Source organism: Mirounga angustirostris, unplaced genomic scaffold (assembly GCF_029215605.1).
Source record: "Mirounga angustirostris isolate CCGP_5_RB_7025 unplaced genomic scaffold, mMirAng1.0.hap1 SCAF_3, whole genome shotgun sequence".
Lineage (NCBI taxonomy): Eukaryota > Metazoa > Chordata > Mammalia > Carnivora > Phocidae > Mirounga > Mirounga angustirostris.
In genome coordinates, this window is record NW_026991711.1 from 163,174,330 (window position 1) to 163,191,371 (window position 17,042).

Consider the following 17,042-nt stretch of genomic DNA (forward strand, 5'->3'; position numbering starts at 1 on the left):
AACTCCTAATATGCCCATATGTGACAAGCATTAGGGGTATTCAACATACTTTCCTGAGTAAATATTGGTCCCCTTAATCTTGGTTCCCTATAGCAACTGAAAAACTGATATCCCTGAGAAAGAGAAAGATTTTATCTTAGACATCCCACCTGCCAATTCAAGATAGTGTTGCTGGTATCCTGCAATCAGATTAATTTGGTCATAAGTACTTTAAAATCAGAATAGTAAGTGCATTGTACAGTGTTTCAGATAAGCAAACATACAGCTTGTAGAGCTAAGTCAGAACTATCCTTTAAGATGTGGCATATTTTTTTCTAAAGTACTTATGTAGTTGAGTTTCTTTAGGGAGGGAATATTTTCCTTATATATGGCCACATGTGGAAACCATATGGGATTGGTAACAAATTTGTAAATTTGTAATACATATACCTACTGTTTGCAAAACATCATTTTCAAATAATAGACTTCCTGACTTTTATTTACACATATTTTTAAAGGCAGTTAAGTTTAAATATGAGATAGTCCTCATAATTTTATCAAATTATGGACTGCTTTTTTGTCAAATTATCTGTAGAGGAGAGTAACTATGGTTTTCTTAGTCTCTTCTTGTTTTTATTACCAGAAACATACTGAAGGAATTTTTTTTAACTTCTCAACATTTAATTTTTTATTATTTTTCATTTTCTTTCCTTTTTTTATTGAAGTTTAGTTAACACACAATGTTTCATTAGCTTCAGGTGTACACATCCTGAGAGAATTTATTATGAATGACTATTAAGATGTCAGAAATACTGAGTTCTCAAATACACTGTTTTTTGCTTCTGAATTCATATAATTATTAAGATTCCAGTGTTACAAGTTACATTAACCTTTAGGGTTTTTCTTTTATGTTTGGTTTTAAAGTTGAAGAAAATCCAGAAGGTACCATTTCTGTGAGCCAAGTTAAGCAAGAACCCAAAGAACCAGCATTGTCTATGGAAGCAAAAAAAAATTTGGACTGTAAGAAATTATCTGCCACATAAATTATTGAAGCTTTTCAGAATTTACAACTTGGGTAACTTCTGATGTCATAAAAAAGAAGGTGAATATTGTCAAAGTGCAGCAATGTGATAAATGGACTGAAGACTAGTTCAATGAGCAACTTTGATTTAAAACTGATATGTTTGTTGCCAAGTCCATATTTTTGGAAGCTATTTTACTGCTCTCATTTTGTATAATTCTTATGCTTTTTGATTATCTGGTAAGGCCAGTATTTCAAAAGATCATCTGAATTTATTCATGACAATATAGTCTGAACACAAATAGTTACCTAACTCATCCCTTGGAAATATCCAATTTGGGTTCTGAAAAGACAAAAACAACAACAAAAAATAGTGTGTGAGTGTGTGTGTGTGTGTGACTGTATGTGTGTGTGTGACTGTATGTATGTGTGTTGACTTTTTTTAAAGTTATAAAGTAACTTATTTCCTCTTTAAAGTTGTGAAGAAATTCTTTACATTAGCAGACAGGTGAGAGATTATTTGTAGTCTGTCGCATTAGGAAAGATAAAACAGTAGTAGATTTGAATCATAACATGAAGCCCAGCATTCACATCTGTGGAAACTAGTTGCAATTTGGCTTCTTCCATTATAGTTTTTATACCTGAAACTACAAACCAATAGCATACTAATGGTCATCTAATAGAAATTTAAAGTGTCTTGGTAAGTACTCAGAATTTTAATTTGAATTAATCAGATAAGCAACAGAAATAAATGTATATTGCATGGGTTTATATAGTATTGTAGGTAAAGCACTACTTATGGATAGGAAAATGTAGAAATTGAGAGAATTCAGAAAGAATAATAGACTTCCCCTGGTGTTTACAGATGATTTGGGGGACTTTTTGATATCAGCAGAGGATTTTTTTTTCCTATTTTGTATTGAAGATTCAGCTCTGGATGGAAAAGAATTTGAGTTGTATTTATTTTTCTATGCCAGAGTTCTTACTGAATTGGTGGTATTAGAATTTATAGTATTTCAAGGTAAGTATTTGTAGTTAAAAAATTAGTTCATATTTAAAACTTTAAAACAACTGTGTACATATGTTTGCTTGTTGAGTAAGTATATTTACTCCAAATACTGAACAGGTACTAATCACTATATTCATTGTAAGCTTCTGTTTTCTGGAAGGTTGGTAAACTAGAAATGTCAATTATAAATGGTCAAGAAATCAACGTAAAGGCTTTTTTCACCCCAGGAACCATGTGTGGGTATATTTAAAATTTTATTTTAAAGTAATAAGGATTTCAAATGGATATTAATGTTTAATATTAAATGCATATGAAATATATGAAATTTAACCTTAATATCTTACCATTTTTGGCTTTTCTAAGTCCAGTCTCCCATTCTTAATTCACTTTAATTGTTGCAGGTACACAGCATGTATCTAAGTATAAAGTATTGTTATATTAGAAGTCAGTGGAACTCTAATAAAAAGACCTTGCTCTTTAGATTTATACCCTATTTAATATAAAATGTATTATTTATACCCCTATTAATACAAAGTTAATATTCAATTACATATATGCTTTTTAGTTAGAATGGCTAACTATTCTAAGATTTGAAAATATTTGATGTCAGCATTTTCACACAGGCTGCCAAATCTGATTATGTTACTCTAAGTTAAACACAGCTCTTAGTTACCTCAAACCCAGATTTCTCTTAGTCTGTGTGTACTTAAAGGGTATAAGTCTAAATTTATAGTTTAGTATTACATTTTAGGTAATATTCTTTTCATTTGTTATTTCTAATTTTTATGGAAATTGTTTTCAAGATTTTAAGTAATCTTCACTTTTCATTAATGGCAATAGCTTATTAAATATTTTACCAATTGAACTATATTCCTTTGGAGACATTCTTTTCTTTTTTGATGTTGAGTTGTTAAGGAGAAATGCTTGTTAAGATACAAACTCTAGTGAGTTACCTAGGATGTAACTAGATGTTAGAGGATTCAGACTTTGGCACTTGATTAAGAACAAAACATAGTTAAAAAATATTTCTCTCACTTCATTCTATGTGAATGTCTCTTTCTGGTACTGATTTTTGGTTTTGTTTTTTGTTTTTATTTTTGTTTTTTATGAGGACAGAAAGTCACAGTGCATCCTCCTCACAAACAAAAAGCAAAATTAAAAAAGAGCATTGAAGGAAGGTTTAAGTCCCTAATTGTATACTCTTTTGGTTTTTAGGTAGAAACTGGAACTATCAATATTTTCATGTAAGTATTTCAATGAGTAGCTCTTTAAAAATAGTTTCTAAATTTTTAAAAATTCATTTGTCCTCTAAATGCATGTTCAGTCACAATATACCAGTATTGTGTTTTAAAGGTGCTTAGCATCGCTTTTTAAAAAGTATGTTTACATATTTTAAATATTCAGTTATTTTTTAAATGCACAGGGTATTAAATACAAGTGCATAAAATTTTCAGTATCTGTATTTGGCATTCTCCTAACAGCTCTACAGCAAACTTTGACATGTGCTCTTTTGTGTCATGTATTACAAGGTGTAATATCTGTAGTAGTGAGTTGGACATTCAAAATAAGCCGTTAGAAATTCATAATTACAGCTGAGCTTTTTTCATCATTGTGGTTTTCATGTTCCAAAGCCTCCTAGTGAACTTTATATATACTACAGTGAATTAAAGATAAACACCACCATGGTGGGCTTTTTCCTCAATATTGATTTTCTCCATAAGCAGTTAACATGCTTAAAAGAAAAAGCTTTTTATACAAAGTACCTTATCTTATCCAAGGTAAATGTTTTCTAAAAGTCACAAAATGATAGAAAACAGATTTTAGAAGCTGGTCCTGCTTCTGAGTTTCTGATTTTGAGGCCCACCAGCTTGTGTTTCATTTTTACATCCTGTCAAAATACATACTTAATCATGTGAGTATGTGAAAGATGTCATTTAATTTGTACCAGGTTTTTAAAAAAGTTTTAAAATGTGTGTATATATATATATTGTAACTTAATGTATAGTGTCCTTGTTATAATGTAATTTTTTTCATTAAAAATCCTATGTTATTTTTTTCTTAAACTTGTTAGTTTTCTTTTTATACTTTTTTCTGGGGATAGTGGTAGTTTTGTTCATCTTAAAGATGTTGAATAAACACTTTAATTACATGAGAACTTAGGCTAGAAATTTATGTTCAATTTGGGACCTGAAAGTTTTTCAGCATAACTACCAGTAACTCCTCTTATCATTACATTTAGGGACATATATGCATTTAGTACTCTCAGCTCAGCCAACCATCAACATTTTAAAACAATGCAGGTAATAAGGTATTAGTAATTCTTTTTCTCACATCTTGGCATTGTGATATCTTTAAGTACAGCTTTTTATTTTTTTGGCGTAATGAAAGAAGTATGTGGTTTTTTTTAAAAGAGGAAGGATCATCAGTGTTTTTCCTCTTGGGTTTTTTTTTTTTTTTTCCCTTTATTCCACCTTGTCTATTTTATAGGACTGTAGAAAATCTTACTCTCTCCAGAAGGGGTACTGTATTAACTCTTCCCCATCAGTTGATTTAGCTTTAGACATCTTAAATGGTGTATTACTTTGGTATCTAAATATCTGTAATTCTACTTAATTAACTTAGTTGTAATGGCAAAGCCTTAGTGTACTTTTGCCACATACACATTAACTATGAAAACTATTGTTAAATAATACAAATATTCATTGCTGATTGAATTCTTAAAACTTCAGGAATAAAATCAGAATCTTAAAAAAACTCACTAATGGATTCTAAATTTGATTCATGAGAAAAATAAATTGTATGGTTAATATTGAAAACCTTTGAAAATGTGATATGGGTATAATTGTGCAGAGGAAATGTTGTTTAAGGGTAAAACTTGCAATTAGTAAATAAGTCCTGGAATTCTAAGGTACAGCATAGTAATTATAGTCAATAATACTGCATTATAAAATTCAAAGTTGCTCAGAGACTACATCTAAAAGGAAAGAATGAGGGAGGTAATAAAAAAGGGAAAAAATAATTGTGTGGCATGATAGTGGTTATTAGCTAACTCTGTGGTGGTAATCATATTGCAAAATATAAATTACCAAATCAACACATTGTATACCTTAAATTTAATGTTATGTGTCAGTCATATCTCAGAAAAAAAAAATAATTCTGAAACCAGAGGACAGAGGGGGAGTCAGATATTGGCAGTTTTTAAAAATATTTTTATTGAGGTATAATTGACATAAAATAAATTGCACATATTTAAAGTGCACAATTTAATAAGTTTTGATATACGTATATATCTATGAAACTATCACCACAATCAAGATAATGAACATATCCATCACCTCCAAAGATCCTAGTGCCTCTTTGTAATCCATCCCTTCTTCCTGCCTCCCACCCCTACCTCACCATCCCCAAACTACTGATTTGCTTTCTGTCACTAGAGATCAGTTTTGTCTACAATTTTATAAAAATTATATAGTATAAACATTTCTTTTTCTGACTTTTGTCACTCAGCATAGTTATTTTCAGATTCATCTATGTCAGAGTATATGAATAGTCCATTCCTTTTTACTGCTGAGTAGTATTACATTGTATGGATATACCACAATTTGTTTATCCATTCACCTGTTGATGGACAACTGGGTTGTTTACAGTTCTTGGCTATTACAAATAAAGCTGCTATGAAAATTTGTATAAAAGTCTTTGTATGAATATATGCTTTCATTGCTCTTAAGTAAATAGTGGAATGGCTGGGTCATATGGTAGGTATATATTTAACATTTTAGCAAACTCAAGTGATTGTTTCCAAAGTGGTCATACCATCTTACGTTCCTGTCAGCCATATATGAGAGTTCCAACACTTGGTATGGACAGGCTTTTATATTGTAGGCATTGTAACAGGTGTGTAGTATCGCATTGTGGTTTTAATTTCCATTTCTATAATGACCAGTGCTGTTGAACATCTTTTCATGTGTTATGTTCCATCTGTATATCTTCTTTAGTGGAGTGTCTGTTTGAATCTTTACCTCATTTTTAAATGGAATTGTTGTTTTCTTATTATAGAGGTTTAGAAAGTATATTCTAGATACAAATCTATTTTTTTAAAGATTTTATTTATTTATTTGACAGAGCACAGCAGGGGGAGAGGGAGAAGCAGGCTCCCTGCTGAGCAGGGAGCCCGATGTGGGGCTTGATCCCAGGACCCTGGGATCATGGCCTGAGCTGAAGGCAGCCACTTAAGACTGAGACACTCAGGCACCCCCAAGTCCATTTTTTAGAAATGTTATTGACAAGTATTTTCACCTGATCTATAGCTTATCTTTTCACTTTCTTAACATAATCTTTCAAAGAACAGTTCTTTTTTTTTTTTTTTAAGATTTTATTTATTTATTAGAAAGAGCACACAAGCAGGTGGAGGGAGAGGGAGAGGCAGGCTCCCTGGCTGAGCAGAGAGCTCGATGGGAGGCTCCATCCCGGGACCCCGGGATCATGACCTGAGCCGATGGCAGATGCTTAACCAACTGAGCCACCCAGGCACCCCTCAAAGAGCAGTTCTTAATTGTGATTAAGTCCAGTGTATCTTTTTTTTCCTTTGTGGATCATGCTTTTGTCTAAGAGATCTAAGAGATCTTTGCCTAGCCCAAGGTTAGATTTTCTCCAGGTTTTCTTCTCAGAAGTTTTATAACTCTGAGTTTACATTTAGGTGTATGATCTATTTTGAGTTAATTTTTATATACATAGTACACAACCCTTTTTGCTTATGAATACCCAATTGTTTCAGTACCATCTTATGAAAAGACTATTTCTTTTTTTTTTAGATTTTATTTATTTATTAGAGAGAGAGAGAGACAGCGAGAGAGGGAACACAAGCAGGGGCAGAGGGAGAGGGAGAAGCAGGCTTCCCGCCAAGCAGGGAGCCCGGTGCGGGGCTCTATCCCAGGACCCTGGGATCATGACCTGAGCTGAAAGCAGACGCTTAACGACTGAGCCACCCAGGCACTCCAAGACTGTATTTCTTTATTGAATTAAATTTATACCCTTGATGAAAAATTCATTAATCACATATATTTGGGTGGCTTTCTGGACTCTCTTCTTTTTCACCGAGAGATTGTCTATCTCAGTGGTCTCAAGCAGGACAATTTTGCCTCTAGGGGACATTGCACAAAGTCTGCAGATAGTTTTAATAGTCATAGCTAGGGAGATACTACTTGTTTCTGATAGATAGAAGTCAGAGCTTCTGCTCAATATCATACAATGCACAAGGACAGTCCCCACAACAAAGAATTATCTGACTCAAAATGTCTATAGTACCAAGATTGAGAAACTCTGGGCCATACTGATGCCAGGACCACACTGTCTTGATTACTATAGCTTTATGGTAAGTCTTGAAGTCAGGTAATACAGTCTTTGAAACTTACTCTTCCTTTCAAATTTCTTTTGTCTATTCTGAGTTCTTTGTTTTCCCATGTGAATTTTAGAATCACCTTGTCAATTTCTTTTTTTGAAAATGCCTGATGGGATTTCAACTGGGATTATGTAGAATGTATAGATCAATTTGGGGATAATTGAAATCTTAATATTGATACTTTATTTTTTCCTCTGCAATGTCTTAGAGTTTTCAGTGTATAGGTCTCTCATATCTTTTGTCAGATTTATCACTAAGAACTTCTAAATGGCATTGTTTTTTCATTTCAGTTTCTTATTTTTTGCATTAATATGGATATACAATTGATTTGTTATATGGATCTTATATCTTGCAACCTTGTTAAACTCACCTATTCTCATAGCTTTTTGATACATTCTATTAGATTTTCTACATAGACAATTATGCTGTTTTACATCTTTCCAATCTGGATGCTATGTATTTCTTTTTCACAACTGTTACACTGACTAAAACCTAAACTACAGTTTTGATTAGAACTCGTTAGACTGGCCATCCTTGCCTTGTTTCTGATCTTAGGGGAAAAGCATTTAGTCTTTTCACTATTACGAGGTTAACCATAGTTTTTTCATATGTCCTTTATCAATTGAATGAGAGTCATCCTGTTCTTAGCATGCTGAGAATTTTTGTTAGGAATGGATATTTGATTTTGTCAAGTGCTTTTTCTGCATAGATTGAGATGATCATTTGGTTTTTCTTTTTTTAGTCTCAACAATGTGATAAAAGACTTTGACTGAATTTCAAAGGGTAAAACAGTCTTGCATCCTTACATTCCTGGAATAAATCATACTTGTTCATCAGGATGCATTATGCTGTTTTATATATTGTTGGGTTTCAGTTGCATTTAATGTTACTATTGATATGGTTGTGTTTGAGTCTTCCTTTCCATCTTGCTATTTGTTCCATCTGTACTTTGTTCCTTTTTCTGCCTTTTGGTGCAATTGCCCTTTTTTTATGATTCAACTTTACCTCCTTTATTGACTTATTAGCTGTAACTCTTGTTATTTTAATGATTGCTTTAATGTTTATACTGTACTATCCCAGGCTGCCTTCAAATACTATTCCATCATTTCACATATGGTATAAGAATCTTACAATAATATACTTATGTTTTTCCCCTTCTTTGTGCTATTGTGGTCACACATTTTATTTCTATATATCTTATAACCTAATAGTACATTGTTACTATTTACACTTCAAAGAATCCATTATCTTGTATATATTATTTTTATATATTTTCCTGCTTTTTTGCATTTCTGGTAACTTGATTGGATGTCAGATATAACTTTTACCTTTTTGGGTGCTGGATATTTTTGTATTCCTGTAAATATTCTTGAGTTTTGTTGTAGGATACAGTTAACTTTCTTGGAAACAATTTGTTTCTTTAATGTCTTGCTTTCAAGCTTTGTTAGGTAGGACCAGAGCAGCATTTAATCTAGTGTTAATTTTGTCTCACTGTTGAAGCAAATCCCTTCTGAGTACTCTATACTGCTTTTGAATTAATAAGGTTTTCTACTCTGGCTGGTGGGAATAGGCACTCTTCTGGACCCTGCGAGCCTCAGAGGGTTGTTCTCCCCCTAGTCTCAAGTAATTTTCTTATACTCATGCACTGATCATTAAGTACTCTGTTGAATGTTAGACAGTGATCTTCCGCAGATCTCTGGAGTTTTCTGTGTAGCTCTCTCTTCTCCAGTACTTTATCCTACAACTCTAGTTGCTTTGACCTTCCTCGATTCCAAGTTTCATCTCTTCCACTCTGAAGGCTCTGCCTGGTTTTCCACTCCGTGTGCCACAGCCTGGAAACTCTTCAGACAGCAATCTTGGATGACATAGGCCTCATCTCATTTGTTTTCCATCTCTCAGCGATCACTGTCCTCTCTTGCATGATGTCCAATGTTTTGAGAATCATTGTTTCATATATTTTATTCAGTTATATAGTTGTTTCAGCCAGGAGGATAAATCTGGTCACTTGTACTCCATCCTAACTAGATACGGAAATTCTCCAGACATGTTGATATCATGTCACATTTGGGTTTCTGCAAGCAGTCAAACTGGGAGATGATGTAGAGGTTGTAAGGGAAGCATAACGATAGATTATGAGATGGAGTAAGGTACAACAAATCTGAGTGAGACAAGTAGGTATATCATGGTGGGATTTAGGGTATAGGATTGGTCCAAAGTAATTCTCCAGAACAGCCTGATTGTATAGGGACCACCTTCGATGGTATAGTTTCCAATCTCCAGTGGCCGGGGTTCCACTAGTCATAGTGACTCAGCCTTCTGTGTACCTTACACAGTTAGGCCATGCAGGATACCAAAATGAATGATATGGAAGTTTGCCTTAAAGGAACTTAGTGTCTATTACAGGCGATATATAACTTTGTACAAGATAGAAAATGGTAAATTTGATAATAGGAATATGAATAAAATAAGAATTAAGAAGAAGAAGACATTACTTACAACAGACATTTTAGTAAGCACCAGGCATTGTACTTGGTGCTTTATATTGTTTGGTTAAAGCACTTGGCATTTTGCCTGGCAAAAAGTAAGTAGTTTCTTATTATTATAGCTAAGACTGGTGGTTAAGAGCATGTGCTCTGAAGTTGGGCAGTTTTGAATTTGAATCCCACTTTCTCTTAATTAGCTGTGTAACTTTGGATAAATTAATTAAACTTTCAGTTCTTCATATTTTTCTTTCTTCTGAAGAAATAGTAGTAGCTACCTAATTGAACTACTATGAGGATTTAATGAGGTAACCTATGTTGAAATCTTAGAAACTGTAACATACCAATCAATATATGTTCATTTTTATAATTAATATTAATAAAATTTTAAATCCTGAAAGTAAGCATGATCCTTATTTATTTATTTTTTTAAATAAGTTTTACATCCAGTGTGGAGCCCAACATGGGGCTTGAATTCATGACCCTGAGATCAATATCTGGGCTGAAATCAGGAGTTGGATGCTCAGCCAACTGAGCTACCCAGGTGTCCCATCCTTATTTTCAAGATGATATATCTGTTAGGGAGTGTCTTTGGCTGCATGCAACAGAGACATGATTATGGTGGTTTAACCAAATAAAGGGGTCTTATTTTTTTATGGAACCAAATCCGAAGGCAGTCTTACCAGGGCTGGTATGGTGGTTCCATGTGGCCACCAGGAACCCAGTCTCCCTTAATCTTTTCATATAACCATTTCTAACATGTGGCTATCATCTATGTACTTGTTGCTTTTTGGTCCATGATGGTTGTTGCTCCACTTCCAGCGTTGATCAGAGTTCAGACAGGAAGAATGGAATAAGCAAAAGCCCTGTGCTGGGAGAGTGAGCCAAAGGTCTTTTTTAGAAGACCCATCAGCAACTTCCACTTTTATCTAATTGGTTAGAAGTGTTATGTGACCACCCTACTTATAAGGGCTGCTAGGAAATGTAGTTCTTTTAAAATCTGGACACCACCCCGAGAAAAATTATATTTTAGTAAGACAGAATTCATTGACTATCATTTAGGCCATTAATGGTGTCTCCCACAAATGGGAGAACTGAAATTCAGAAATTCAATTACTTGCTTGAGGTTGTTAAACAACTATTAAGTGATAAAGTTAATATTGGTAGCAAGGTCTGCCCAATACCTTTCCACATTCCTTTTGCCACACAGTCCAGAAAACAAGTGATCTTTCATTTTAGGATCTTTGAGTTGGATCTTTCATGACAGAATATGGACATGAGATTAAAATGCAGATGTATAGAATTCAAGGAGCAAGTAGAAATAATTATATGGCTTATTTGGGGATACAAATATAAAGTTCATTTTGATGAGAACTTTAGGATTCAATGAAGGAAAGAAGCTGGGGAAAAGACTGGAAAGATGAGAGAAAACTTAAATGGTAGAAATTCTAGAAGGCCAGACTAAGAATTTTATATTTTGCTTAGTATGTGTTACATTTAAAGTCTTATTGAAATGATCCATTAAAGGAGCCCATTGAATCAAAAAGCTTTCCTAGGGGCACCTGGGTGACTGAGTCAGTTGGGCATCTGCCTTCGGCTCAAGTCATGATCCCAAGGTCGTGGGATGGAGCAGCCCTGCATCTGGCTGACTGCTCAGTGGGGAGCCTGCTTCTCCCTCTCCCTCTGCCTGCCGCTCGCCCTGCTTGGGTGCGCTCTCTCTCTCAAATAAATAAATAAAATCTTTTTTAAAAAAAAGCTTTTCTAAAATCTGGATGAAACTTTAAATTTCACAGATTTCTGAAGGTAGGTATAATGACCAAATGGAAGTGATAATTTTTTGATTACGATAATAAAATTGTATAACAAATTTCTGGCCTTGACTACTGTATCTATAACTGCTTTATAGAAACTGTTGGGTTGGGACACCTGGGTGGCTCAGTCATTAAGCGTCTGCCTTCGGCTCAGGTCATGATCCCAGGGTCCTGGGATCGAGCCCCTCATCGGGCTACCTGCTCAGCGAGAAGCCTGCTTCTCCCTCTCCCACTCCCCCTGCTTGTGTTCCCTCTCTCGCTGTGTCTCTCTGTCAAATAAATAAATAAAATCTTTAAAAAAAAAAAAAGAAACTTGGGTTTTTACATTTATGTTCTACAAAGACACTCTAAAATCTTAAAGATGGACATTTATTCAACAAAACAGACATATTTCCTGCCCTTTTGGAGCTTACATTCCATGAGAGGGAGATAGATAAATAATAAACATAGTAAATAAGTATATATAAACATAAGCACATTATATATATTTATATTAAATATATGTACTTAAATGTATTATTGTATGTATACTATATACTTATACATTAGGTTGACAAGTGATATAGCATAAAAATGGAGCAGAGAAAGAGGGACATATAGAGTTAGTATGGTAAGAGTTGCAATTTTTAAATAGGGCAGCCAGAATGGGCCTCATTGAGAAGGTACATGCAAGCAAATTCTTAAAAACAGTAAGAGGGTCATTCAGATACCATGCAGAGCAGTGCAAATAAGGGGGAACTGCAGGATTGGGCAGTATTCATTAAGCCTGAAGGTCAGCAACAAGACTAATGTGGCTGGAGTGGAGTGAGCAAGTGAGAGAATACTGGGAAATGAGATCAGAAAGATAATAGGGAGTCCGATCATGTAGGGTCTTATAATCAATCCATCATAAAGATTTTGGCTTTTACTCTGAGCAGAAATGGGAAGCCATTGCCAAGTTTTGAGCAGAAGAGTGAGAACATAATATGACTTACCCTTTAAAAGGATCATTTTGGGGATGCCTGGGTGGCTCAGTCAATTGAGCATCCAACTCTTGATTTCAGCTCAGGTCGTGATCTCAGAATCATTAGATCAAGCCCCACATGGAGCTCCATGCTCAGAGTGGAGTCTGCTCGAGATTTTCTCTCTCCCTCTACCTCTGTTCCTCCTCCACTCTCTCTCTCTCTCTCTCATAAATAAATAATAAATAGGTCATTTTGGCCATTATGTTAAGAACAAACTTTATAGTTTGTCTGTCTCTCCCTACTAGATTAAAGCTGCAGGGGCAGGGATCTTTGTCTTTTTTTGTTGTTGTTCATTGACAGTGGCAGATGCTTAGAAAATATTTTTGAATGAATGACCATCCAGATTTTAGATTTTAGAGTGTCCTTATAAAAAATAAATGGAAAACAACCTAAAGAGAGAAGGGAAAGTTGTTGAGGAAATTGCTGAAGAATTATTTTTTAAATTATGTTAATCACCATACATTACATCATTAGGTTTTGATGTAGTGTTCCATGATTCATTGTTTGCGTATAACACCCAGTGTTCCATTCAGTACATGCCCTCTTTTTGAGTAGGAGAAAGGGGATCTAGTGTCTAAGTAAAGGGCTTGACTTTAGATAGGACCATGGATACCTTATCTATGGATAGATGACAAGGCAGACTACATGGGTAAAGATGCTGGTAGGGGGGTACAAGTGAGAGTGGAAATTCTCTTGATTGTTTCAGTTTTCTCAGTGAAATAAGAGGCAAGGCCCTTAGGTAACTGTGAAGATGGGTGTGTGGGGGAAGCATGTGGAGGAGAAAAGCTAGTATGAGAGTAATTAAGCAAGGGAAATATAATATTAATGGTTATTAATGATTAAGGGTTCATTTAGGGTTCATGTTCATAAATTGAAAATTAGTCAGCATGTTTGTGTGTTTTTGTCCAGTCATGATCAGCAGTGGCTGAGTGTTTATTGAGAACCAGACACTTTGTTACCTGCTGGCTATATGAAAGATTAATAAAACCTAATCCTAGCCCTATAGGGACTCACGGTGTAGTGGCAGGCAGGTTTTTTTAAGATTTATTTATTTCAGAGAACACACATGCAAGGGAAGGGGCAGAGGGAGAGAATCTCAAGCAGACTCCCTGTTGAGCTGGGAACCCTATGTGGGGCTTGATCTCACTACCCTGAGATCATGACCTGAGCTGAAATCAAGAGCTGGCTGCTTAACCAATTGAGCCACCTAGGCACCCCATGGCAGACAGTTTTTTAATCAACTAGTTATAAAATGGTGTGATAAGTACTTTCGATTCAAACAGAGGAAAAAGCATTGTAAATCAAAGAAGTTCCAGGCTAGTGAACAATTCAGGTTATGGAGGGAACAATGGATTAGTCTAAGAAGGCAAACGATTGTGAATCACTTCCAAACTCTTACTTCCCAGTGTCCAATCAAAAAGGTATTATGTATAAACTTTGTATAATTCCAATCAGATTCTCTGCCTTGCAACTCATCTTAAAATAGATCCCAGAACTCATAAATATTGCACGTCTGACTTCCCCTGTGAGATACTAAGACTATCCAGATAGTATTCTCCCGTACTGCAGTAAGCAAAAACCTCAGTTTTGCTTTATCAACAGGTTATTTTGGAGGTATTTTAAAGGAGCCAGCATTTGACGGTCTTGGAGGTCTTATCAAAATCTGGTCACCTTGGAAACAGCATGCTTTTCTGAGGCCTTTGAGCCTCCTGCACAGGGTCTCTCCAATGACAGTGGTGAGGTAAGTTCATATTGGGTTTGAGCTCTGATTTCTAATTTTTTCATCAAATACCCCAAATGCTAGTTTTGTTTAGTTTGAGAGTGGTATCTAGGAATAAACTCTTTTTAAAAATCCATTGATTGATCAGGTTTGAAAAACTTTTATTTGGTAGAAATCTACATTATTACTGTCAATACTACTGTTTGTTTGTCCTTGTCATTTCTTCATTGTGCATCTATAAGAGGAAGTTCATAGGGATGAAAATGGTTGTAAATTTATAGGTTCAGAAGGTTTCTCTTCAGACTGCCATCCTTTGGAAAAATTGTCTCAAGTCATTTATGAAAGTTTTATAAGAATTTTTCCCACTCTTGTTTTGTCCATGAAAGTCTGGTTTTCTTTAGGAGGGGGCCCCAAGATTCAAGGTTCACATTTGGCTAAGTGTTGTCAGACTCATAGGTTTATCTTTAGTTTGGTTCTGTAGCCATTCTGGACTGGACTCCCACATGTTAAATGTATTTATGCTAGAATCAAAATGTGTTTTGTTGCTTTATAAATGATAAAAGAATTACTTGGAATTATTGTTTTTTGGGGGAACTTCTGATATAAGCAAAACTGTTCATTTGGGGAGGTACTTTGAAGCAAAAAGGAAGCAATATCCCAAACATACAGTTGTCTACATTTTAAGGCAAGAGGAAAATTCCAAAATATATTGAGGGATTATGAAATTGCCTCCTTAAAAGATTCTTTGGCAAAGGCAAGAAAAAAATATGAAAAATTTAGAACTGTCTTTTCTAAATCCTTTAAAATCACAAGTTGAACATGATCCCTTTATTCTTCTATTCCACTTCCTCCTATGTTCCTGCATTCCCCTCTGTTCTGTCTCTCCTTCTGACTTTTTCTCCTTCCCTTCAAAATGCCCCATAAAGAGATAGTTTTATTCCTCTAAAAGAGAAAGATCACTTTAATATAAGAAATACCCTCTCATTTTTATACTTAAAGTATTAACAATTACTGGAGTTTTTATCGTATAAAATCAAATTGTCAAGGTGCCTAAATTAATGTTTAAACCAGCTGTAATGATGGACGCCCCCTCTCTCTCCCTCATCCTCTTGTGTGCATGTATGTCAAAATAGGTTTTCCTGCATCTAAACTTTCCCCTCTCTTTAATTAAGGAGAGATAATTAGTCTTTTACAATGGTAATTTTGTCTTTGACTGAAGCTGGCTCCCTCTCATTTTTAATTTCTATTCTTCTTTTCCCTCCTTAGGGAAACATTAAAGATTAATTGATGAAAACAATTATTCTGTCATTATGTGCTCATTCTAGTCTAATGAAGAATTTCTAAAATAGAAAAATCATTAAACTGTGTTGTGTTTCTTTTTCTTCAAAATTGTTTTTAAGAGATATTTCTGGTTAAAACTACAAGAAAAGGGGCACCTGGGTGGCTCTTTTGGTTGAGCGTCAGTTCTTAATTTTGGCTCAGGTCATGATCTTAGGGTTATGAAATAGCGCCCCACCTTGGACTCTGTGTTCAACGCAGAGTATGCTTGTCCCTTTCCCTTTGCTCCTCCCCATGCTCGCTCATGCTCTCTCTCTGTCTCTTGCTCAAATAAATAAATAAAATCTTTAAAAAACTGCAAGAAAAGAAAAAATCTTGGTTCCAAGATGAAGGACTTTGAAACAGGATTTAAAGAGTTTTTATAATTTCATTTATGAATACAAAGTTTATATGTCATGCAGAAACTGTTCATAAAATATTCCTGATAGAGGAATCATGGACAAATTAGAATGAGTTAATCATACTGGTTTAAAGGATTAAAAACAATTATCTTCCTGACTTTAATATATTACATTAATACCAACACAATATGCTAGTTTATACAAGAAGATTGAACATCTCATAATTTAAACTTTATATATTTCTTGCGTTGGTTTTATGGGACACAATATTATCATTATTTCTACAAATTATGCTACAAAAATGTGGAGTCATGATTAACTAGATAAAATTGTAATGATAGATAACTTTTAAAAGTTTATAGTCTTATTTCTATAATATCAAAAATCTTAAGAACTTTATATTAGGGGCACCAGGGTTGCTCAGTAGGTTAAGTGTCTGCCTTCGGCTCAGGTCATGATCCTAGGGTCCTGGAATTGAGCCCCGTGTTGGGGCTCCCTGCTCAGTGGGGAGTGTGCTTCTCCATCTCCCATTGCTCCCCCGCTTGTGTGCTCGCTCGCTCTCAAATAAATCTTTTTAAAAAAAGAACCTTATATTTAACTAAAATGGTAATTTCTAGTTCCTTAGCTAACTTAAAGACCTTAGACAAAGGTTAAACTGAGTTAATTGATACATAATTTTTGAATACTTGGACAAAATCTAAAGAAAAAAATGAGTGACATTGGCCACAAAGCAGTTTTATTTTACTGTTATTCTTATATATTTAAAAATAGATACAGATTAGGGCTCCTAGCTGGCTTAGTTGGTAGAGCATGTGACTCTTGATCTCAGAGTTGTGAGTTTAAGCCCCACATTGGGCCTAGAGCTTACTTGAAAAAAAAATAAAATAAAAATAGGTAGATTTATAGGATGTGAAAATGCTTTTGGAATTTTTTTTTTTAAG

At 34.5% G+C, this 17,042-nt stretch overlaps 1 protein-coding gene across 3 annotated transcripts in view; it reads left to right on the top strand.

The window, feature by feature from the left end:
- Window positions 1–17,042, top strand: part of CARF (calcium responsive transcription factor) — a 102,532-nt gene that overhangs the window by 59,235 nt on the left and 26,255 nt on the right. For 2 of the 3 annotated variants that reach the window (XM_064586935.1, XM_054506056.2), the window contains 2 exons: window positions 904–3,253; window positions 14,305–14,443. In XM_064586935.1, the coding sequence (XP_064443005.1) occupies window positions 904–1,022 (119 nt within the window). In that variant the 3' untranslated portion in view covers window positions 1,023–3,253; window positions 14,305–14,443. The remainder of the gene's footprint in view (window positions 1–903; window positions 3,254–14,304; window positions 14,444–17,042) is intronic. The other variant, XM_064586936.1, reaches the window with a different exon arrangement.